The sequence below is a fragment of the Meriones unguiculatus genome, chromosome 16 (assembly GCF_030254825.1).
Source record: "Meriones unguiculatus strain TT.TT164.6M chromosome 16, Bangor_MerUng_6.1, whole genome shotgun sequence".
Taxonomy (NCBI): Eukaryota; Metazoa; Chordata; class Mammalia; order Rodentia; family Muridae; genus Meriones; species Meriones unguiculatus.
In genome coordinates this window covers 62,195,999-62,220,089 of record NC_083363.1, presented here as the reverse complement: position 1 = coordinate 62,220,089, position 24,091 = coordinate 62,195,999, and the positions used below count along the sequence as shown (strand labels likewise).

Below are 24,091 nucleotides of genomic sequence, written 5' to 3'. Positions count from 1 at the left end.
GTCGGCTCTATTAAAGCCTCATTTTGTGCTCTGCATCTCACACTCCCTAATTTCTAATATGATTTTAAAACATGGCCCGGTGGCTTTATTGTATATAAATAGCATTACTGGTTTTGTTGAAAAGAAACTGAACTCAGATGTCTAGAAATCAATACTGTTTACTCATTTGCAATTCCTTAAGTGATGCTACATTCAATGTCATGATAATGTGTTACTCAAATTAGCAGCATGATTTAAGCAGTGTTTAAATTATCACGACTAATTATGATAAATAATAAATCATGTCACGTGTAACCTATTTTTGAAGATAGTCATCATGATGTATCAGGCTGGAGGAATTTATCCCTGAAGAAATTCTGAAGTGAGAAGAAGAAATCAGATCTTAAAATTGAATAAGGGGGCTGCTGGAGAGGTGGCTCAGTGGTTAAGGGCACTGGCCGCTCTTACAGAGGACCCAAGCTGCATTCCCAGCAAGCATACAGCATCTCAGAACTGTTCTCAACTCCAGTTCCAGGACACCTGACGTCCTGTTCTGGTGAGAAGATCAGGCATTCACGTGGTGCATGCATGAGCGTGCACACAGACAAATACACACACACACACGCACACACACACACTCACACACGCACACACGCACACACACACACACACACACACACACACACACACACGCACACACACACACACGCGCACACACACACACACACACGCACACACACACTCATACACAGATGGTCCGGCAACACAAAACTGTCATTTGGAGCGAAATAGACGTCTTACATTCTCACTATTATTTATGACAAACATTTCTCTCCTGAGTTATTTCACTGATCTATTCTGATAAAAAATCTTTTTTCGGAGGATTTGTGTGTGTGCATGCATAGATATGGGTGTGTTTTCACTGCCCGGTGATTAGCAGAACAGGGAGGCGACGGTGGGGTGGGATAGGCCGGCGGTGTACACACACTGGCGCAGACGTGGGAGGTGGCTGGAGTGTGCACAGCTGTGGCCAGCCCTTTCCTAGGGCTTAGAATGAGTCTGACCACGTGATCCTTTGACTTGTAATGGGACAGACCGGCCTGGGGGCACTAGCACAGGGCCCTAACATGCACGCTCACTAGAGGGCTGGTTAACCTGACACGCTCACCATACTGCGGCAGTCAATGCGCGGCTCCTGCCGTCTGCTGGCCGAGTCCCTTCTTCTCCATGGGGGCCTTTATACATTTGTACATCCGCCCTCATGTACAAGCAACCTACGTATATCCCATATTTCACTCTCCCATCAAGGACCTGGAGATGCCTCCCCAAAGCATGCCACGCCCCTGCCACGGGCACTTCTCAGGACCCTTCAGTTCAACGCGTGCTCTACTCGCGCTTTCTGAACTCCACATCGTATGGCTCCGTCTAGCTGCTTCAGTGTGGTCACGTGGGTCAGCAGTGTCCTTCTGCTCACTTCCTGTCTTAGGACTTAGGTGTATTATCTTCCTGCCATCATGAATGCTCTTCACCCAGATGCTGGCTTCACATCCTTCCTACTTTAGAGTCATAACCGTACTTCGTGCCTAACTTTCATCATCACTTCTGCCAAAGGCCTTGCTGACCTTTTATTTCTGTGGCCAATATCATCTGTCCGCTGTGTCGTAAGTTCTACATTTCCCTCTAGTGTCATTGTTAACAACTCAGGCACAGGACACGGTGATGCTGTTCGGCAGACCATGTTGCCTGGGTTGTGGCTGCTCTGTAGGTGATGAGCCGCCAAGTCAGAAAAGAGATAAATATAGACTCCTACTTCCAAAGGGGACAAATCAAAAGAGCAAGCTTGTCTGTAACACTAAATGTTAAACATTCATTCACATTATACATGTCTCCAAAACCATCACTCAGGAGCTAGAGGCAGACAGAGTCTGATGAATTTGAGGTCTGCCTTGCCTAAAGTTAATTCTGGGCCAAGACAATGCTACACCATGAGACCATGTCTTCAAAACAAAACAAAACAGTGAGTGCAGAGGCACATAGCATAAGGAGTTGATAATTTAGCTTTTTTTTCTTGGTTGCGTCTCAACCCCAAATACACAAAAATTATTACTGACGAGTCTGTGTTAGTGTGTTAATATTAATGTACACCTATATTCTATGACTGATAGCATTACGTTATAATACTTTTTTCACATGTGATACTCTGGCTGTAGATATGTATTTTTATGTTTGATAAGACTGATGACTTAGTCCCAAGCTGGTATTGTGTGTCCTATCTTGAATTGGCGTCTTTCCATAATTGTGCCAAGCCTGTGGTGTCTGGGGCAGAGAACTGCTTTGTACTACGGACACTTGAGAAGGTATGCTGGGGGCTGAGGTCCGACCCCGGAGACCCCGTTCCTCACCCCCTACACGAGGGTGACGTGCCTGGCACACAGAGATGCTAGCATCTGTCCCAGGAGGAGAAAAGGACTGCTGGAGAGGTCGCTGTGGATTAGGCACAATTAAAGGACTGCTAGAGAGGTCGCTGTGGGTTAGGTATCAATGACTATGAAGCATTTGTAGATGGCTAGACAAGACAGCCATGCCTCAGTCTCCACAACCCTTTCCCTCCCTGCCCAGGCCTTAAGGTCAGGGTTGCCTCAGCACCCAATTTTAGTGCTTTTCTGTTTCTTCACTGTACGTTTTTCTCTCTCTGGACAATCCGTTCCATTTTGTGGCTTCCCATACCATCCACTGAGGACCGGCCGATATACTGAACCTGAGCTCTTACTACCTGGGCAGTCAGTGTCAGTCCCTGTAAGTCCCTCTGACGCCCCCGACACAACAAGCTTGTGTTTGAACTGCCAACCTCCAGATCTACAGTTCTGGTGTCTTTCCAGGGCAGACCTTCCCTTCTCCTTGAGAACAGGCCCATTCTTCTCCTCACTCAGGCCCCAGCCCTGAGAGTCAGTGAAGCCTCCTCCTTTTCCTCACACATGCCACATCCTGAGAGATCCTGCACGTTCTGAGTGTGCCTCAGGATCTCACCTCTTGTCTGGCCACAGGCCGGGCTTGTATGCAGCCTTCCTCGGCCTTTGCTTTGTGTCCCCAATTCTTGGGGGAGAGCGACAGTCTCCCCCAAGACGTAATGCAACATAATGCAAGCTTCTGCCATGTCCTCCGTTACTCTGGCCCACCCTGCACCCCAGCCAAGAACATTCTGCTTCCAGCAAACAAGATCTCCTTCAGCACATGTGCCTGGAATGTCCCTCAGCTTGGCTAATGCCTCCACCTCCTCCAGGCCTTTGTGCAAAGGTCATATTCCTCACCTTTCTCCTCTGTGAATATCAATTTAGATTTGTGACCAACCCTCTGTCTGGGTCACCTCTCCATTCCTGACCCCTGTCTCACTTAGTGTGGTAACCCCCTCTTTAAGTATCTTCCATTCTTTACTGTTAGTTTTCCCTCCCGGCGCACGCCATCTTGCCCTAACCTCTGACAGGAATGAAAGTTCTGCAAAGACAAGAATATATTCTTATGTTTTGCGCAGGTAAGAATTCTAAATTCTGAAGGCAGGGTCCGTTGCAGAGCAGAAGACAGATGTGTATTTGGTAAATGAATTTGTGTAAAATATACTCTGAGAGCTGGCATATTGCCTGAGTTGCTTTCCGCTTCCACACAGTATCCTGGACTCCCCATTTCCCTGCTCCAGGGAAGGCACTGTCAGCAGCCAGTGCCTGTCAAGTACCTGCTGGAAGGTCATGGCTCACAACCAGCTCTTAACACGTACACTTACTAGGTCAGAGAGCGAGGCAAATGACAAGGATTACTGCGTGCGGTTCATCAGTTTCCAGTAGTAAACACCCTTCTCTGAGCCGAGTTTCCTTAAATAACTGTTTCCTCTGTGGAGGCCAAGTGACCAAATTGGACTCTTGTGATGTCCTACACAATCCAGCACATGAACCCTGAGAGGAAGTATCGTGTTCCTTGTCTGGTTGGTGCCCAAGGCTTCAATACACCTATGCCACTGCACATCTGCCAGCAGCATCCCTTGGGTCATCAGAACGTGCCTGTCTCCTGAGGAAGAGGGAGACTTTTCTGGAAGAACAAGCTACACTCACCAGGATGAAGACAGTGAAGAATATGACAACAATGGCGGCTGTGATGAACAGCTTCTTCCTGGGAAACACAGTGGCAGGGAGGAGAAACACCAGTGCAAAACAGATGGCACCTCGGAGCCCTCCGTAGGCGATGATGAACTGGTCCTTGAAGGTCAGCGGAATAGTCCGGAACCAGTTAATCACTTGAGTCAGGACAAAGACACCTATGGACAAAGAAAGTCCCAGGGTAAGCAGACTGTGTGAATATGGACAGACGTGGACTGGGGATTCTGGGTCTCTGTGACTGTAAAATGTTAAGAAAAGACCCAGGAGACCCACCCACCACCAACCCTGCCTCCTGGTCCTGCAGGGACTCTTGAGTCCCTGATTTTATTGGGCCAGGACAACGTGCTCCTGCATATCAGAATTAAAGGCAAAAAGAGAGACTAATTTATCTATATTGAAAGCCTGGAAAAGATATGTAAGCATGAAGAAAAAGGTAAGAGATAAAATAAAATGGGAACGAAAAAAGAGCAAGATTAGGAAAGAAAGAAGTCAATGAAAAAGGAATAGGAATAGAAGAAGAGGAGAGCAGGGAGAGGAAGAAGGAGGAGAGGAAGAAGAAGCAAAAGGAGGAGGGAAAAAAGGAAGAGGAAGGGGAAGCAGCAGCAGAAGATGAGGAAGTGGAAGTGAAAAAGGGAGAAGTGGAAGCAGAAAAGGAAGAAGAAGCAGAAGAAGAGGAAGTGAAAGTGAAAAAGGGAGAAGTGGAAGCAGAAGAGGGAGAAGAAGCAGAAGAAAAGGAAGTGAAAAAGGGAGAAGTGGAAACAGAAGAAGAAGAAACAGAAGAATTAGAAGCAGAAGAAGAAGAAGAAAGAAGAACTGAAAACAAAGAGGCAACAAATGCAGAAAGAGGTCCCGTTGGGTCAGTGCCACCGACTTCTCCCTGAGCAAACGATTGTTCCATACCCAGCGCTCTCCAGATCAGACAGAAGGCCAGCGTGAAGCACACGAACGCCCAGTTCCACTCGTGGTTCTTCCCCACGGTGGACACGCCCATGAAGATGAAGATCAGGGTCTCGCTGACGCTGCTCAGCATCTTCATGAAGTACTTGATGGTCGTGTAGGACTTCTGGGACACGTTCTCTTCCACGTACTTTTTCATCGTCATCGCGCACGCCGTGATTCTGGAGGGAGAGCGTGGCTTCTGTTTAAACAAAGCCCCGACCAGTCACAACACCAAAGTCAGCTGCTAAGCCCCACACACACTGCCTTCTGTTTGTTCCGGAGCCTGAAATAATCCCTCTGCCTCCTGCCCATGGCCCCTTGATTGTGTAAGTAAACTTTAAAACACCCTCTCTGGGTGTCTTCATCAATACCCGTGGCTTGGAGCACTGTGCTCTATCCAGATTTCTTTAGTCTGCCTGTTCCACACCCATATTCTCCTAACAGCCCGTGGTCACCATCACCGTCAGCCCTCTTTTGAGCCTCCCCAATTTCAAAACTCCAAAATAATTTGAAAGCCCGCTATCATCCTGTAAACGCAATCCTCTCCTCTGTGAATAATTTCTTCCCACATTATCTAAAAACCTTGAATTAAACACTAACGTAAACTCTCTCAGGTTGCACTGGCTTCGCGCCTGCCAGTCTTCCTTCTGCTGTCCCCCAGATAACTGGGTATCCGCCATCTTCAATGGCGCCTCACTAGCATCCCCGGGACCCACTTAGTCATTTCCTTATCACCGTGTCTGGAGCTCTCAATGTTGTTTCGATTAGTCTATCAGGCCTATTTCTAGGAAATTCAAAGGAGGACCCAAGAATTCCTAAGTAAGTGAAGTTTGCATCCCTTTTCTCTGGCATTTTTCTGGCCACTTCGGGGCCCCCGAGACATTTGCTACCACTCTTCCGGTAGCTGCTTTGACGTGGCATCTTTACATACCCGGGAGAAAGAACACATCAGACGCACGCTGCCAAGCGGGGCTCTCACCGTCCTCATGCCTTTCCCCCTACCAACTCATGCAACCCAAAGATGGAGCTGTAGTGGGACGCAGGTAGCCGTGCACCTCACGTCCTGTATGAAGAGGTCCCCACTTGGAGCCACCGGACTTCCTTATCAGGATGAGCTGAGGCAGAAACAGAAAGACTGGCTGCTACAGAGCTGCCACCGCTCCCAGTGAGCGAGAACCGAGCCGCAAAGGCACCGCCAGGCATAGCATGTGTGGTTCAGCCCCGAAGCCACACCTTCATGCCCATGCTGCCCTCTGCCTGCCCGACAGTCTCCCTCAACCCAAGACATTCGCTTGTAAGGAAAGCTTCCTCCCATGACACAGGAAGGTTGAATAATGCAAAGCTTAGATGCTCGGGAATCAGAGCCAGCAGGTGGACACAAGCCTGTGTCCCTGCAACAAACAGACCCATTCCTCACATAAATGGTTTCATATGAAAACAAAGCAACAAACACTCCACCTTTGCACGGACCCTGCATTAAGACACATTGTTACAAGCACCAGAACAAGAAAGTGCTTCTTTTAGATTTATACGGGCGAGGAATGTATAATTAATTCATGCGGTTTCCAAAAGAAAGGGTGGCCTTTTACATGAGCCAGTAAAACTGGGCAGCCACAAACATGGCAAAGCCTCCGCATAGCTGAGGGCTTAGCCAGCGCAGGTTCGTGTTTGGAGAAGCCTTGCTGGAGCCGGGAACTGAGTACATGCTCTGTGTGGGCTGTGCCAGCTGATCCTCATAACAGGTTTATGAGGCAGGTTCTATTATCACCTCCACTTCACGAAGGAGAGAACAAAGGTGGACTCACGGCTTCACAGCCAGCAAATGGTGCTGCCCAAGTGCTCACCCAGGAAGTCAGTGCTGTTTTAGACCTGACCCTCACTCCTGCCAGTTCTCCGTGAGCCCAGCGGTCTTGTGGGAGGGAAGGATTCCACTTCCTGCCAGTCCCTAACCCCTCTACTCTTGAGAGCAAGGCTGCCTGTACTTGTCTCCTAAGTCTACTTGGAGAAATCGGTGCCTCGAAGTCCATTTGATCATACCTCCATGAGTCGAAATCAAAAATAAATTTAACTGGGCTGAAAAATCAAGATGTTGATGGAGTTCCTTCTCAAAACTTCCAGAGGGAATCTGCCCTGTTTGTGCTTATGGTCTTTGGCTTGTGGCCCTGTCACTCTGCCTCTAACATTCTCCTGATTGTGACAATGATTAACTCCCTCTAGAAAGGCTCCTTGTGATGCCACCAAGCCCATGAGCTTAGTCCCTGCAACCTCCCCATCTCAAGAACCCAGTTAAGTGTCAGGCACAGTATCCCAACTGTCTTATAACCTAAGTTATTAGCAACTTCTGTGAATTGGGATGTATAAGTCTTTGGGGAATCCTGACTAATTACACCTTAGAATTTCAGATTTTTTTTTCATGCTTTGGCTTAAGATGGCCCAGAGCAACTGGAGATCAGCTCTCAGGCAAGCACGCACTACTAAGCATCATCACAGTGTCCACTCCGCTTGTGATTTCCAGACAAAGTCTCACTAAGTTGCTTAGGTTGAGCTTGAAATCCTCCTGCTTTACCCTCTGGGTACCTGTGTTTCCAGGCCTGCACCACCAGGCTCAGCTTACTTGAATTTTTAAAATCAAATTTTTAGAAATTAAGATTCCCTAGTATAAAGTAATGAGGTAAAAGCTATACTAAAGTTATAAAGTGTCTGCAATGCAGCCTTTTATGGGGAAGAGAGGCACAGCAACAAGAACAAATGAGCTTATCTTCAATGTTGAAAATAGAAAAATTAGATATAATTTATGACGGCCATATGACTTCTTAAAATAGTCTAAACCATGGGCAGGATGCTTCAAGATCAAGAGGATGTTTAAAGCTCTAGACAGCCACAGAGAATAATGAAACTGAGTGCTCATTCCCCAGTTCTCCTCAGTTGCTTCTACTTTAAGGGGGACGGCTATCAAGGTGTCACCCACCATCAAGGTGAAGCTTGCCATTCTCCAGTCCACACTCAGTCCTTCTCTTCTTGGCTGTAGAAGGTCTCACCCACCCATCATTTGAAAAAAATTTCCTTTTTTCAAGACAGAAATAGTGCTGTGCGAATGTGCTACCCACTCCTATCATGAACACCTCATTCTTAAGCAATAAGCAAACGATGAAAGCAAGGATCAATTTGGGCCATGTTGGGATGCAACTTAGCAAACACCAGTCATTCAGGTATGATTGACATGGGAATGACAGGCGGATTGTTTTCCACACCAGTCACGTGACCAGCAGAGATGTCCACGCTGGCCAGACCCTGGCGGTAACGGAGCAGGCTCACTCCGAGCATCGAGTCGTGAGGAAGAACTCGTTGGGTGACTACTACAGCTCAGCCCAGAAGCACCTTGCCTAGGAAGCAGCTGCTCATCTACACGGCCGGAGCACAGAAGGGGTTGGGGTCAAGTTTCCAAATGTTGCCATTCTGATCTACCAGGCACACCTGATGCCCACGGCCACTCAATCAAGGCTGCGCGGTGTGGCCAATCCAGACAGATTTTGCTGTTCTGGTATGACTGCAGACCAAGCCTCGGCACAGGCAGCAACCCCACGAGGACACGGAACAGCAAAGGAGCTGGTCTCCTAGGGAAGTTCAAGTGAAGCGGCGTCTAGGGCACAGAGACGAACAAAACGTAGCCCCTGCGGCTGCCGGCACATTCAGTAAACCTGCTTTCCCTCCGCTCTTCTCGAAAGATCACAGGACACCGCAAAGCTGGTGAGAGGGTAACCAGGGTCCACCTCTTCTCAGCTTCACGGGAGTATCTGACTTGAGCGTGTGTCCCGGATTTAGTGTGACTATGTCCACGACAAAATAACAGCCTAAACAGATTTCTTCATATTTTAGGAAACTGTAGTTGAATTTCTTAACGGTCATTCAAAAATATTGGCCTTTACTATTCCCAGTATGACTTGACTCGATAGCTGTTTTCATTGAGCCAACCTCTAGTCCCTGTATATCCAACTTCCTCATTTGTTATAGTAGGCAATAAGGTTATAAATAGAAACTTTATCTCTTCTCCTGGTGAGCGATTCTGAGCTGCAGTCTATGAAGACAAAGGCAAGGAGGACACAGATTCTGCCTCCAAAAGCTTCTGGTGTAAGGGGAGAAACGATCAGGAAGAGATTGTTGCCATACAACACTGTGGGTGCTAGACACAAGAACAGAAAGGAGGCATTGGCGGTGTCTTCTAGACCTGACGCCATGGCACCCGTGTGTCATGTGCCGCTGTGGATGCGCACACAAGAAATTCTCCAGATCAAGCTGGCTGACACTGCAGCCTGAGTGGAGGAGCTCATGAGAAGCTGATGGCTTCCGGAGGACAGCTAGGTTGCTCTTGCCCAGCGGGAGGCCATGCACCCGGTGCGTATTGGCCACACTACTTGGACTCTGGATTATTGTTTTCTAAAGAAGGTCACATGAAGGTGAAAGAAGACTGTGGCGCTGGGGGCTTCAAGAGGAACTGGAAGAGAGACGTGAGGGTGGGTTAGAACATGCTGTGCACGCCCACAAAATTCTGAAAGGATCAATAATAACACAAAATGAAAAGGAAGAATGTGTTAAAGGTTTGGAGGAGAAAATTGTTAGTTACACTAGAGAAGAGGGTCCATTTGTGCAAATTTTTCATCAATAAGAGGCCATCCACAAAGGAAACAGGAGGACAGTGCGCTTTCCTTTCGTGCCGATGGTTCTGTATTCTGAAGACTCCCTGCAGCTGATAAAATATGGTGCTTGAGTCCTGCGAGTAGTGACAGCATTTGCAGGCAGTGGAGGCACATTATAAACTATCCACGGTTGGCTTACGATGCCCACACAGCATGAACGCTGTGTAAGCGGCCAGCAGCCTCCCCAACTCAACACAGGCGGTTTACAGACATTTCTGATCTATAGGTGGTGGAAGTCACAGAAAGGGAGCTCACAGGTGGAGACAAGGGCAACTTAAGAAAAGCAGAGGCTTGGAGGAGAGAGGCTGGCGCTGAGGGAGCTGCTGAGGGAGTATTCTGGAGGGTGGAAGGACATTAAAGATCTCAGAAGAAGGCGGGGTCAGAAAAAATAATCATTAGCTTCTACTTGATTCTGCAGGCATGATGGGAAACCGAGACTCAGATCTTTGAGTGTAACAATCTCATCTCTGTCTCTCTGCATGTCTCCTAAGGCCATTAAGCACAAGAACAATGTCCCCGCTTTGTATATGCCAGCGTGTCATTAATGCACCTCGACTCAGTTACTGCATAGATACACACTTCACAGAAAAGGTGCTTCGATATGAACAAAACTATACTCTAGGAACAACAACAACAACACAAACGCTGGGGGGGGGGGATCACACACGCAGAGGACAGATTTAGGAGGGCACAAGCCAACATGGCACAGATAACTTGTTTCCTTCCATAGCTTCTCATTTCATTTTCAAGCCCCGTTTCAGTACCTGGCCTATATGATACAGCAACCATGGGCATGTTTTGACAGGTGTTAGGTTTCTTGTGTGAGACCACAGAGAGGTCAGACACACTGCTTTGTGATTACCTCGCCTCGCTTTAACATAAATGTACAGTGATTATCGCCAATTTAGAGATGGAAAAGTCAGATCACTGTAATTAGTGGGTTTTGCATTCAGCAGCAATTGAGGTTTTCTTTATCCTGGTATTTCTTAAAATATAGCATAGGCAAGAATCATGCTAGCTAATATTGCCTCAATAAGGGCAAGACAGGGTTTCTACTTAAACAATCTGTCATTTGACTATCTGCAAATAGAAAATTCCTCCAGTGATTCCCTTCTTCCGAAGAGGTCGTGACTCCATGATAGCACCGCATGAAGCTAGCTTTCTGCAGACCGCATTTTCCTTCTACCAGAGTGTGTGCTTTGAGAGAGCACAGGCTTTTCTGTGCTTGGTTTGGTCTCTGCTTTGCTTGGTTCCGTACCTGAGTGGCTACCAAGCCGGGTTCTTTGGCTAGATGTCATGATTGTTAAAAGCAAAGGGATCAAGCACCCCTGTTGAGAAGCAGGGGTGCAGGCAGGTTTCTGGTTGTGAAGACAATGTGTATGTGCATGTATACATGCGTTATAGGTACATGTATGTTATAGATATATTACATGTATCAGTTCTGTAAAGATGTGCACAGGCATGCTTCTGTATGTCTTTATAAAGGACGTGCCTATAAACTTATAATAAGTTTATTCTTATAAGTTCATAAGAATAAATACCTTTAAACCTAGAGCGGTGAGTTTTCTCACTTTAATTTTGACCTTAGCATTAGGAGGTTCTTCCTAGGACCGGAGCTGCTTTGGCAAGTCTTGGTGCCAGACCACTGCGCAGTTCATGTGCTCCCGCTGTGCATCTGCATGCAGTATTAAAATGTACAAATAAAGTTACAGGGATAACACAAACAAACCTTATACTTTTTAATGAAAACTTTGCCAACATGAAGGCATACTCAAAGTCAAGCCTTGAAGTGATGAAGACCCATTCGGTAGATTTCTCTGTATTGATTAAATCCAGGTCTTAGGGTGCCTCTGGGCACACTGTATGTCCTCAGAGAAAGAACTCACTCATGTGAAGTAAATGAATCATTCCAGAGCATGGATTTACTATAGAGTGAGTTGTCTCTTCCAGGAAACCCAACAACCAAGAGAAAGTGAGTTTGACATATTATAAAATGCAAATAAAATTGTTTTCACAGGAAGACTCAAGCATAAAAACTGAATGATCTTTTGTAAAATATTAAAATAAAATAAATAATTGTAGTTACTGTAAATGGAGTGTTTCTCCTATAGCCTGTCCTCTTCATAGAATTCCCACATTTTTTGTTTTTTTTTTTTGTTTTTGTTTGTTTTTATTGCAGCTTTTACTAATGCTTTCAATTCAGCTTACACATCATTTGTTGGCATCGAATACAGATGTGATTTCATGCAGTGACATCACACAAAGGACCGTAAGTCACTATCCTAATTGTACTGAACTGCAAGGAATCATGGGACTGTGGAGTTGAATGACTCTAGATGAGGAGAGGTGGGAAAGATTTCAAAGAGCCTCAAAGATTTGGTCTGGCCCCAACATAAAAATTAAAGCGGAGCACAGATCACATGTGGCACTGGACCCGGGATCGGCCACACAACACCCTTGCACCGCTGTCATGAGTATTGTCACGCTGGCTCGTGGGTCCTGGGAACAGGAGCTCAAGTGGCTGCTTTCTGGAGTTGCGAATGTCCTGTGGCACATGCGCTCATGTCTGTGAACCACGCCCTGAGTGGGAATCCTTGGAAAGAGGCCAACCTTGCTCCGTTCAAGAGAATCAGGATGTCTGTGTGCAATGGTCCTTCTAAGTGATTTCTAAATGCACCAGCATTTTAAGAAAGCAAGTGGGTCACAGTCAGAGGGCTCGGGAAACAGAACTAGATGGGACACGAGAGGGATTATTTAAGCTTTTATTGGAAGGTGGACCCGAAGGCTAACATGGGATTTGAGAGCCACTATGTTTTAATTGCTTTTCCAGCTATCCCCCCTTCCCCAGTCCCCAGCAAGGCACTTCCTTCAGCTGCCGGCTGCACATTCTCTGCTGAGAAGCATCCCCGGGGGCAGCTGGCCAGCTCAGGCTATGCCCTCTGGCTTTCACCCAGAAACACTGACAGTCATTACGTGCCTGAGAAACAGTGGTGAAGAAGACACGGGAGCACCTGCAACCGTGTTCACGACAGCAGACGAGCTGAGCCAAGTGTGTGTCTTCCGTGCGTAAACGTGAGTGTGTCCCAGATGCCTGCACAGCAGAGGTGAGGGGCGTTTCCCTCTCCTCGGAGTCCAGTGCCTTAGGGACCCTACAGCATCTCACCCTGGAACTCTCTGTTCTGTTTCCCCACCCTCTCAAAATGCACTTCTTCTCATCAGTGAGATCTCACCAGAAAACATCATCATTTCTAGCCTATTTTTTAAAAATGATTTTTTTCCCCTGAAAATATGTAGTCCATGTAGATAGGGCGACTGTCTCAGGCCAAACCAGTTGTAAATCACTGCCTTCTGCTGGTAACAGGGCTCGCTTCTCAGGAGACAGGTCTGCAGACAATTTGATTCTTCAAATCACTAGGCCAGTCACTGTCCATGGAAGTGTTTCCTGCCAGGAACTGGATGGATGGAGCCCCTCACTCTCAACCTGGTTGCAGACACACAAAGCCCTGTGTCTTTGTAAAGCTTAATTTACACTCTGAGGTACCTAAAGAGGACACAGAGGAGGGCAGTGTTGGCAAAGAGATGGTTTGGTGAACAAGCGAGCCTTTGGTGTCATGTCTGCAACGATCCATACCTGTCTTTGTCTGGAATTCATCTCATAACACAGCAGGCCTCGTGTGTGTGTGTGTGTGTGTGTGTGTGTGTGTGTGTGTATGTGTGTGGTTTGTTTCTGCTCCTTTTATTCACACAGCTTTGCTCTCCTCTTTGAACTGGGCACCTGGCTACAAGGGCACCAGATGACTCAAGTTGCTCAAATAGCCAGGGATTAAGTGTGAGGGCATGGGGGTGGCAGGCTCAGCCCGGCCACTTGGCTAGATATCCTGGGAGCACTGAAAACTCAGAGCTTTGATGACAGGAGAGGGGGGAGAAGGCTACAGGAGCACTTCTTCCTGAGAAGGCGCTCCACATGGCTGCTCACCATGGAACGCTGCCTTGCCTCAGAGGCACCCCGGCGTGGCCTCCCTGTGCTGAGGACAGATGAGAAGAAAACTAGTGGCTTTTAAATCAAGGTGAGGCAATCGCCTTCAGGCGCCCAATAGGTCACTGGAAGAGAAGGCCTTGACTCTGGGTGTCAGGTGGGTGTCTATCAATAGAAACATGAGATTAACGACCTAAAAGGAAGACATGTTTATTTGGGCCCGGGGATTCTGCACATGGTCACCCGGGCCTCTTGCTCTGGGCATGTGGGAGAGCATATCAGCACGTGTCAGAGAGCTGCCTTAAGACACCTGGGAAATGCCAGGAGGCATGTACTGCCTCAGGAATTCACCCCAGGTGACACTTCACCCCGCCTACACAAGTCTTACCACCTCCTATAGGCTGGCAAAAAAGCCTTCAGCCTTTGGGTTTTAGGGAGTCATTTAAGATTCCAAACACAACACCGTTGTATTTGAATACCTACTCTTAGTTGTCTAGGGTAGTACAACTAAATCATAAAATCTTTTGCATTTTTCTATGGTTTAACTTTACTTGGAGTCACGTGATCAAATACTGAGATAAAGTCAACAGCATCCTAGAACGTTCTAGGTAGAGAGTGACCCTTTCCTCATTATCAGTTTTCTAAAAAACAAAGTTTTGGAAAGAACAGGTAACTATTACTCAGCAATAAATCAACAGACTTCACTTATGATTGATTATCTTGTTTTGCAGTTTGGACTAAACGCTCGTAGAAAGTAATGGTATTTTCTTCAATCCAGTATTCTTGAAATGTAAGTCAACAGTGACACAATGCATCTTCTCTTTAAAGGGACGTGGAGAACAGGAAAGAAACCATCCAAATTAGTGGTGGCAGCACTGTATGGTAAACCAGACGTCTGTGCTCTTCAAGAGAATCAGGTCTTGAATGGAGACTGTTTGCTGAACTGTTTTGTCATCATAACTGAGCAGGCAAATATTACTACGTTTTCTTTTCTGCAGAATTCCCACTCATGCCCTAAACCTGCCCTAGTGTCAACACTGGAGGAACCCAGCAGTGTAAGCAGGTTCTGCTGTTTTACACGAACGTTGCCATGGGAATGCGATGGACTGATTTTCTCAAGTCAGCCCAGCATAGTGTTCATTGCTTATTTGATTCATCCTACGGATGCACTCTGAACCATTAACTTGTGTTTGGATGTAAAGTCATCCCTCACCCGTGCGACCTTCCTACAGAATCAGGAGAGTGCTAGGAGGGGAGGAGACTGGCCATCGACTCTGAAATCCGGCCTTGATTATCCTCAACAATGGGCCCACTACTGTTCATTTTCCAACCCATCTATAAAGTAAGCGAAAATGAGAAGAATGTCATCGTTTGTTTTGGGCTCTTGAGACAGCATCTCAACCGAAGTGGGCTGCTCCTCCTACCTCAACCTTTTATCAAGAAAGACAGTGGCAATTGAGCGTCCCTATTCCAAGATTACTTTCCACTTTCCACACATACATACAAAATGATGACGCTGATTTTCATAGACAAAAATGCTAAGTATTGTGACTTTAACATCCAATTAACGTAAAAGTCACTAATGAGATATTCTGTAATTGTCTCTTCTGGACTGACTAAACATTTGACATTTGTTTTCCTCCTAGAACACTACTTAACTCTGGCTCTCTGCATTTTGGATGCTCAAAAGCCACATGCGGGTGGTGGCCACCATATTGATAGGTACAAGGAAAAACTAACACCACACAAGTGCTGGCATTATCCACTGGCTGTAAGTAAGCACCTGAAACACAGAAATAAACACAAAAGAATTCCCAATGTACTTGCACTATCTCATTTAAATTCTCTCTTTAAAAAAAAAAACTATAATTGAAGCAAATGTGAAAAAGGAATAACAAAATAAAATTACCTGTTTATTTGTTTCTTTGTCCTTTTCCCTAAAGGTTCCCAGAAAATCGCAGTGCTCATTTTTACTTTCCTATTATCTACCCCATTTGCTGCCTTTTTTTTTTTTTTTGGCATTATTTCTACTGTTTAGCAATTGTATTTTGGTAGCAGCTAAATCTGATTTTGAAGGTCTTAGTCATTCCCAGGTATGACATCAGTGAAGGGATGAACCACAACTGTTAATAAAATTACTGTAGTGTGTGTGTCTGTGTGAGTCTATGTGTGTGTGTGTGTTTCTATGTGTGTGTCTGTGTCTGTGTGTGTGTCCTTGTGTCTGTGTGTGTCTGTGTGTGTGTGTCTGTGTGTGTGTGTCTGTGTGTGTGTGTCTGTGTGTGTGTGTCTGTGTGTGTGTGTCTGTGTGTGTGTGTCTGTGTCTGTGTGTGTGTCTGTGTGTCTGTGTCTGTGTGTGTGTGTCTGTGTGTGGTGTGTCTGTGTGTGTGTGTGTCTGTGTGTGTGTGTCTGTGTGTGTGTGTCTGTGTGTGTGTGTCTATGTGTGTGTCTGTGTCTGTGTGTGTGTCCGTGTGTCTGTCTGTGTGTGTCTGTGTGTGTGTCTCTGTGTGTGTGTCTGTGTGTGTCTGTGTGTGTGTGTGTCTGTGTGTAAACCAGATGTCTGTGCTCTTTAAGAGAATCAGGTCTTGAATGGAGACTGTTTGCTGAACTGTTTTGCCATCATAACTGAGCAGGCATAACTGAGTGTGTCTGTGTGTGTCTGTGTCTGTGTGTGTGTGTGTCTGTGTCTGTGTGTGTGTCTGTGTCTGTGTGTGTGTGTGTGTGTGTGTGTGTGTGTGTGTGTTGTAAGTCATAGTTACCTAGGGAAAAGTGCAATACCACGAAGTTGGAGACCCTGGGCTCCAGGCTTGGTGTCTGAGTCCTTCCAGCCGACCCTGTCTTTCTGTTGATACCTGGATGATCAAGATGCTTCTCCTGTCTGAAATGCAGCATTAATTGTGACGTCTTGTGCAATGAGTTATGAGAGCCCTGTAGTGTCCTGAGTTTCTTAGGATTTTACATTTTCTGACAACAGCAGCAGACCTTCTCATGTGGCCAGCAGAAAAATGACTTTCTATTCGTGAGTGTCAAAGTGATAAGCTCCTGGAGCTGCAGAGCACGGTGAAGAAAGAGGAGGGAGCAGCTGCGGCCCACAGTTGTCCTTCACCAGGAAAGCCCACGGCCCTAACCAGTCACTCAAACCAGCTCACAGCTTAACTGACCCAAACCTTCTCCAGCATCGTTCTTCCCACTTCAGATCTGGTGCAAACCAACAAATCACCAACACAATTCTGTCAGTCATTTTCACCTACAATTAAAGAAGCTAAACTCCCCCTGCCAAGGCCTTTTGGGACCTTGATCTGCTCAGTTTCACTTCATAGAATAAATGATATTCTCTGAGAACAACATATGTCATTGTTGACCTAGCACCCTACCGAGGAACTAATAAAGGACTCGGACACAGTACAACACAGCAAATGAAGATAAGCTTTCTCATCCCTCTCAAAGGGTAAGGCAAACGATAACTGTCAACCATACAAAGGAGAATAAGAAGAGAGAACAGGATTCTCACCCCAGCCGTGGCCACCTCAGCCACAGGCCGAGCCAGCACCTCCACCTCAGTAATGGGTCGAACATTCTAGAGACACCTGCGTTCTACTGACTCCCTCTTCTTTCTTTTTCATGTTTTTTCCTCCTTTCCCATTTTTCTTAACATCACCTGGGCTGGCTCAGCCTCTAGAGAGTCAGAGTACAGCTATAACTACCCACCAAGACAGCCTGCAGCCAAGTTTGGGCCTCAATGTACACATTCATTAAATGATGCTTTAAAAGCTCCCACTTCCTACTTCCTTTGCAATTAAAGTGGTTGCAATAATTGAAACAATCAACAGAAAATATTTAGGAAGTATCCTTCAGAGGAATCTCTATGAAACTATTAACCTATTAAAAAGGAAGATAACACCGAACATCAACTCTCCTCCCTGAAGAAGTGAAGTATTTATGAAATTCCTGGAGCCTGGGGGATGGGGAAGCCATCCTTTCTCAGTGGGCTGCAAACTACATAGAAGCCAAGCGCCTCTCTCCAGTGATGACGTGTTTATCAGACCCCAGGGGTTTGTGTGAGGTACAAGTGGAGGATGAGGAACTGGCATCCAAAGGGAGCTCACAAACTTCCACGAAAGGTCAGTTTTTAAATGGATGTGATTTTAGGAGAGAGTCAGAGCACCAGTCAGGGCCCTCAAGGAAAGAAGGTACCCTCTCCATCACCAGGGAGGCCATCAGTGAGCATGCTCTGAACACAAAGTTCAAAACACATGCACGAAGCCAAGAGTTTTTAACTCCTAAAAGACCTGTTCATTGTCTCTCTGTCCACTTCAGTGGTGCTTTGAGGATAAAAAGTGTCCAGAGCTGTTGCTACATACCATTTCTTGGGTAGACGGTGATATGAAAACCTTCCCGTTACTTTAGGCCTAGTGTCGTGGGAAATCAACTCTGAACCACCTAGACAAAGATGCATCACACACACACACACACACACACACACAGCACAGCACACCTAGGTCCCACCTGAAAAAATAGGGGAAGATAGGCAGAAATGCTGCTTTCACATTCAATGAAGTGACAAAGCATTAGGCAAGACCTCAAAGGAAATCTGAATCTGAGTGTAAGGCTGCTCAGTAGAGGTCAGGGAAAAGTAGAGATCTACCTCCAGCGCAGAGTGATATAGCTGTGGTGAGGGGCCTGTCAAACTACGGTCTCATGACAACAAAGAGCAGACATAAGCTGCCCAAATACCTGAGGATGATGGCTTCTGGTTTCTCACTAAAATCAATTCAGAAATTCTGCTTTCCACCTTGAAAACCTAGTTTTATTTTCAGCCTAAAGCCCTGTCTTTTGTTCTGCAGGGGAAGCTTCTTTCCAACCAGACACCCGTGTTAAGGACTTGATCATTCCATAAGCTCAGTCCAAGACAGGCTTTTTAAGAGTTCAGCTGAGGCCACACTCCTGGACCGAAAGCCGGAGCCCACAACGGCAAGATGGGGAGGGAGAGAATGGAAGAAGATTAGGGAGAGAGCCAGGGAGGACAGAAAGAGGAAGTAGACCGAGTTTCCTAAGAGTTAAAAAAAGTCCTTGGGGAGTCCTGTAGAACGGAGGCCACCTGGCTACCCTCCCGCCTGTTTGCATTCCAGGGACGACACCATCTCCCCAGCAAAGGACACAGAGAGCACAGCAGTCAGCTTCCTTGACATCTTTACTTCCTGTGTTTATTGTTTTGTTTTGTTTTAAATGGTAAGAGTCTAAGTAACGGGAAGTGTGAGAATAATGTCTAGGCCCGGCACAGTGTAAGTCCAAAAGCACGCGTCAGTTCTTTAAGAAGGGAGGGCATGCGCATGTCTCTTGACGTGATGTCTGCCCTGACCAGTGTCCCAAGGTGAAGTAGTTACAGCCGGGAGCTCGTGCAGTGAGCTTCAAGGAGCGCGCTCGCCAACGCACCCTGCGGACCACCACACCCCTCAGGGGGTGAGGCCGCGCTGAGCAGGCCACATGAGAGCCCAAAGCCCTCCTCAGAGAAAGCTGGTTCTCTGATGGAAACTGCCCTTTCCACTGCCACCCAAGGGCGAGGGCCGTGCAGGGGACCTGTACCCTGGGAACTCTCTGATTTAATAGTCCTTTTTTATGTTGGGTGCAGGGTGGATGAGGTAGTCCGGGGCCCTCAGTTGGTGGCCACCTGGAAAGGATCAACCCCGACGTAGTCCACTCGTCCCTGGCACCGCTCCCACGCCCACTTCCCCCCTCATTTTCAGTCACTTAGTGTCTTCAGGGTCCCCATCTCCACTCTCGAATACTGTACCCAATGGCTAACTTCTGATGGCTACGTTGAGTGTTCCAGACATCCAGTATTTACAGTCCAGAGGCAGATTCCGAAACCCAAGGTTCCTATAAGCCTGTTTCCAGAACCACCCTGCTGAGAAGCTGCACATCAGGCCTGCCCCCACTGCCTTTCAGTCCTTGTAACCAGCCGATCTCACGTTTTCAGCGCTGCTAAGAGTCCCAGGGACGTTGGAAGTCACAGCGATGCTATCCCTGGAATAGCAACCAGGAATGTTTTATTACTGGCTCAAACTGGATTAATACGGTGCTTTATTTAGGTTCTCTTTGAAAGGGAAAACCACCCAACCTTTAACTCCTGGCTTTCAGGACAGCGAGTTTGACTTCCCTTTGCCTCCTTGCACCACAGACTCCATCTGCTTCTGAAATGAAAGCGCTGCCAAGAGGCACAAACCCAGACGCTCTTTAATCAAAGAACCACCTACATCAGGTCAGGACAGAAAATTGCAGAAAGAATGCGGCCTACATCACAGAGCCAACTCTAAATAGATTCCCCACACGCCTAACGCACAGACTAGAGCTTACAGGGTGCAACTGAATGTCAAAGCAAAGCCAAGGTAGGTGTTCCACTATTCCTGCTTTCCTTGGGTGTTTTTCCCTGTCCCCAGGGAGAATGTGACCACATGTAATGGGCTGGTTTGGGAAAAACTCTCCACGACTAGCTTCCTTCAGTGTAACGCCCTGAAAAACCAGTGTGATACCAACACCACCACTCTGCATCCTACCTTTGCAAACTTTCTCTGAGTTAGTTAACAAAGTAGTAATTATGACTTATTTTATATGTGAATGTACAATATTGTTATATAATATCACATTGTACATTATAATATTGTTATATTGCCATATAACAGTGCATATTTTAATGTAATAAATATTTTATAGAAATAATTATTTACTTATTTCAAAATAATTTAAACTCTGCATCAGAAAATCAAGTTCCATCTTTAAAATAATCTATCTGAAATTTCAGGAGCTTACCCGTTGCATCCTGTATTGACTGAATGGGTTTAAACTGTTACCGACAAGCCTACTGTTCGGGGTCTGTTCAAACAGGCTCCCACGAACTGCCCTACCACACCCTGGGCAGCTTAGGCAGTGCAGCCTTGTTGGAATATTTTGCGACCTCCCGCACGGAGCCCGGGATGAGACTCTGAGACGCCGGAGTGAGATTCAGATCGACAATCAGGCTCATCGCCTTTCATAGGAAACGTGAGTGTAGATTTTAGCACCTTTTCCACATCAGCTCCAGATCGCATGAGCATAAATTAGGATAGTAGATGCTCTCATTTAAGTGTAAGGAAAGAAATCACACTCTAGTCTCTCACAACTCAGTCAGCGTTCGTGCCTTGGAGACGCGAGAATGGGGGCGGCTGGCCGGGGACACTCACGCCATGATGCCGGAGAGGTGGAACATCTCGGCCGTGATGTAGGACAGGTAGCTGTACAGGAAGACAAAGAGGGGCTCGATGACCCGGATGTTGTGTGTGAACCGGGTGGTGAAGGCCGCTACGAAGCCCAGCAGGGTGCCGATCAGCACTCCGCCGATGCCCACCACGAAGAAGTTGGCGATGCCCGCGAACACGTCGATGGGCTGGATGGTTTTCATCTGGCAGAAGGACTTGAACAAGTTGTACAGGACCTGGGGGGTGAGAAAGCACAGAGTGGGTCGCTCAAGCCTGAGGGTCAAGGGTCGGAGTCCCAGACCCCCGCAAATCCTGTCATCTCGGGGCAAACAGACAGGGATCTCAGAAGCCAGCCGGTGTTACCCAACTCTCCGTCCAGCTTCAAGACCCTGCTTCAGTGAATAAGGTGGAAAGGCCGATGTTAACCTCAGGCCTCCTCATGCACACACACATACACGACCACAGACGTACACGAGAACACGCATACATACACATACATACAAACATGCATACACACACGTACATGCACAAACATACATGCACACGCACACACATGCATATCACATGCATACACATGAGAAGGAAAAAAATATTCCTAGTTCTCCTGATCTTTCAAGGAGATTTGTTCTATGCCAGAAGAAATTTCCATGTAGTTATTTGCCACATATAATAATACTGTGGCTTTAAATAAACAAAATATTTGGCAAAAAGTCTTGGTGTCTTGTCAGAAATAAAGAGAAGACTGCAAAGCTTTCAGCCAAGTTATTCCTAAAACACTATTCTTCCTGCTACTGCTTGGAGGGGCATTTTGACATACTTGCTTGCCACGCCCTGCTCAGGTCACCATTCCCCAGAAGCCACAGGAAACGGAAACAGGCTGCTGTGACAACACATTCATCTTATATGGTCCTATCATAGAGTCACCTACAAGCAGCGGGATCTATATTTTCATGCCTTTTCAGATTCCACACGTTTCTGAACCCTTCCCTAGTGATGTGACCCTGGGGTTGGGTCAAAGGGTCTTCGATAGAACGCCCACACCCCTGTCCTTTTCAGAAGCTGTAGAAGACAATGAGTGCTCCCTCTGCTCCCACTGTCACTCTCCGCCCCTAACTTAGATGCAGCTCAGTGCGACATTGAGTCAATTCTGTGAAAGAAACGCCAAAAAGTTTACCCTTTGCCGCCATCGTGGAGGCAAGCCTGGGGGACGATTCTGATATTCCAGGAGAGTTTTAAGGGAGCCCGCAAGCCCACGCGTGGTCTTCCACAGAAAACCATGTCCTGACTTCCCAGTTCTGGCCATGGACAAGAGCTTCCACCTTTACCGGCAGCTTTCTCTGTCCCTCTCTAGCTATCCCTGGGGTAGCCACCCTCTCCATCCACAAAATGGCTAGTGGCTGTGTCTCCTTGAGGCCAAGTGCCGAAGGTACACCTTGAATCTCCCGCTGTGTTCCACACGTGCAATAGTGGGTTAGCCGGATCCTTTGCTGAAACTGGAAAAACTCTGAGTAAACTGGACTGAAGAAATTGCTGGGTGGCAGGAAGGCTCTGTAAACTGCTTGTCATTCTGAAACCAACCTGACTCTCTGGGGCTCCTTAGAAGGAATCCAGCAAGGTGTGTTCTTACTCCCTTCTAAGGTTTCTTTTGCGTTAAACAGATTCACTCCACCAACTCCACATCCACAATCTCCTCTAGCAAGGGTAACATTTACATGTAAATATAAGTCCCGATGGAAAACCAGAAGCCTGAGGAAATTAGAATGAGTTATTAAATGTCTTTACTGTGATGGCAGTTTCCTAGTTAAAATTTAATATTGAAAGTTAATGACCAATCACTGTTAATAAATAATAGGATGTATGAATTGAGTTTTGTTATTTGAGTAAGTTAACTTGCTGTCTTAAAAATACCAGACTTAGAAGCTATTCTAAAATTGTATGCCTTATTAACTGTAAAATTATTCTCTCCATAATAATTTCCACCTGGATTTAATGGAAATCCATATGCTTTAACTTTCCAGGTTAAAAATACACACTTTCTATTTAGTCCAAGGATCTGCTTTTGCTATAAAATGTAACAGAGAATCATGCTTGTCTCCATCCATGCCCACTATCAAATGAGTCATCGATGACATTGGGAGGGTAGGAGCTAGTGGGCGAGTCCTGAAAGTTATGTGAACTGAACACACTTCAGTCTCTTCACCTCAGTTTCATCTACCGAGTGGCAATGCCTCCTTCGTGGGTTGTCTGAAGAGCTGAGCAGAGAGCTGCTCACTAGGAGTCAGCAGCTACTACGTTCCTGTCACCCTCACGGCATCGCCAGCGCAGCGCAGCTGGTTACAGTGTCAGGACCGCTGGGCTGTAACCACTGCAGGGAGAGCTCACTGAGGGTTCTGGCATCACGGGCAGGTCCTCCTCCTTCCTCACCCACCACCCACCCACGGCCCGAGTTCAGAAGTAAAATCTGCTAAAGCAAAGGTCACAACAGCTTTTGCCTCCATATGAAGCAAATAAGAGAGACCTAAAATAGTTAGTGCTTTATATATAAAATAATCTGCCTATAGCAATATGGCCAGGGGTGTGCTCTGCCTGTGGGGACATGATGAGGGCCAGTGGTGAGCTGCTTTAGTGGCAGTAGTGGCAGAAAGTGAGCACACGAGAAAAGATTTCTCTACCACCACCATCAGCAGACAAACTGTTCCCAGGGCGAATGTTCCCTAGTAAACATTAAAACATCACTTCTCTGCACACATACATATATGTAAATATAGCATCGCTTTCCACAGGGATCTAGATCTCTGAAGTTATTATCACACCATTAATTTAAACAAATCAGAGTGGGAAGCCAGCAGAGACACAATGGCCACGATCATTTCTGTGTTTCTTAACCTTACGTTTGTGCTTTGTATTTTGTGACAGTGGCAGCCACACACTCTCTGTGGGAGCCAGTGCAAAATGAAAACAAGGATCCAATTATGCTCTAATAAATAAAATATAGGGAGTTGATTGAAGTGTGCATTAAGAGTTCGAAGATCACAACGTACGATCATTAATCCAAGGTAAGGGCTCTGACATCATGAAACATGCTCCCTATCTTCCCACCCTTCCCAGACATCTAGCTGCTCAAATCCT

General features: G+C 46.6%; 1 protein-coding gene across 1 annotated transcript in view; it reads right to left on the bottom strand.

Annotated features, from left to right (window-relative positions):
• The window catches only part of Slc9a2 (solute carrier family 9 member A2), a 78,024-nt gene that overhangs the window by 20,470 nt on the left and 33,463 nt on the right, over positions 1–24,091 (bottom strand). Inside the window, exons 3-5 of the mRNA XM_021634829.2 lie at positions 20,948–21,198; positions 5,025–5,242; positions 4,080–4,282 (exon numbers count right to left, since the gene is read on the bottom strand). Coding sequence (XP_021490504.1) covers positions 4,080–4,282; positions 5,025–5,242; positions 20,948–21,198 — 672 coding nt within the window. The remainder of the gene's footprint in view (positions 1–4,079; positions 4,283–5,024; positions 5,243–20,947; positions 21,199–24,091) is intronic.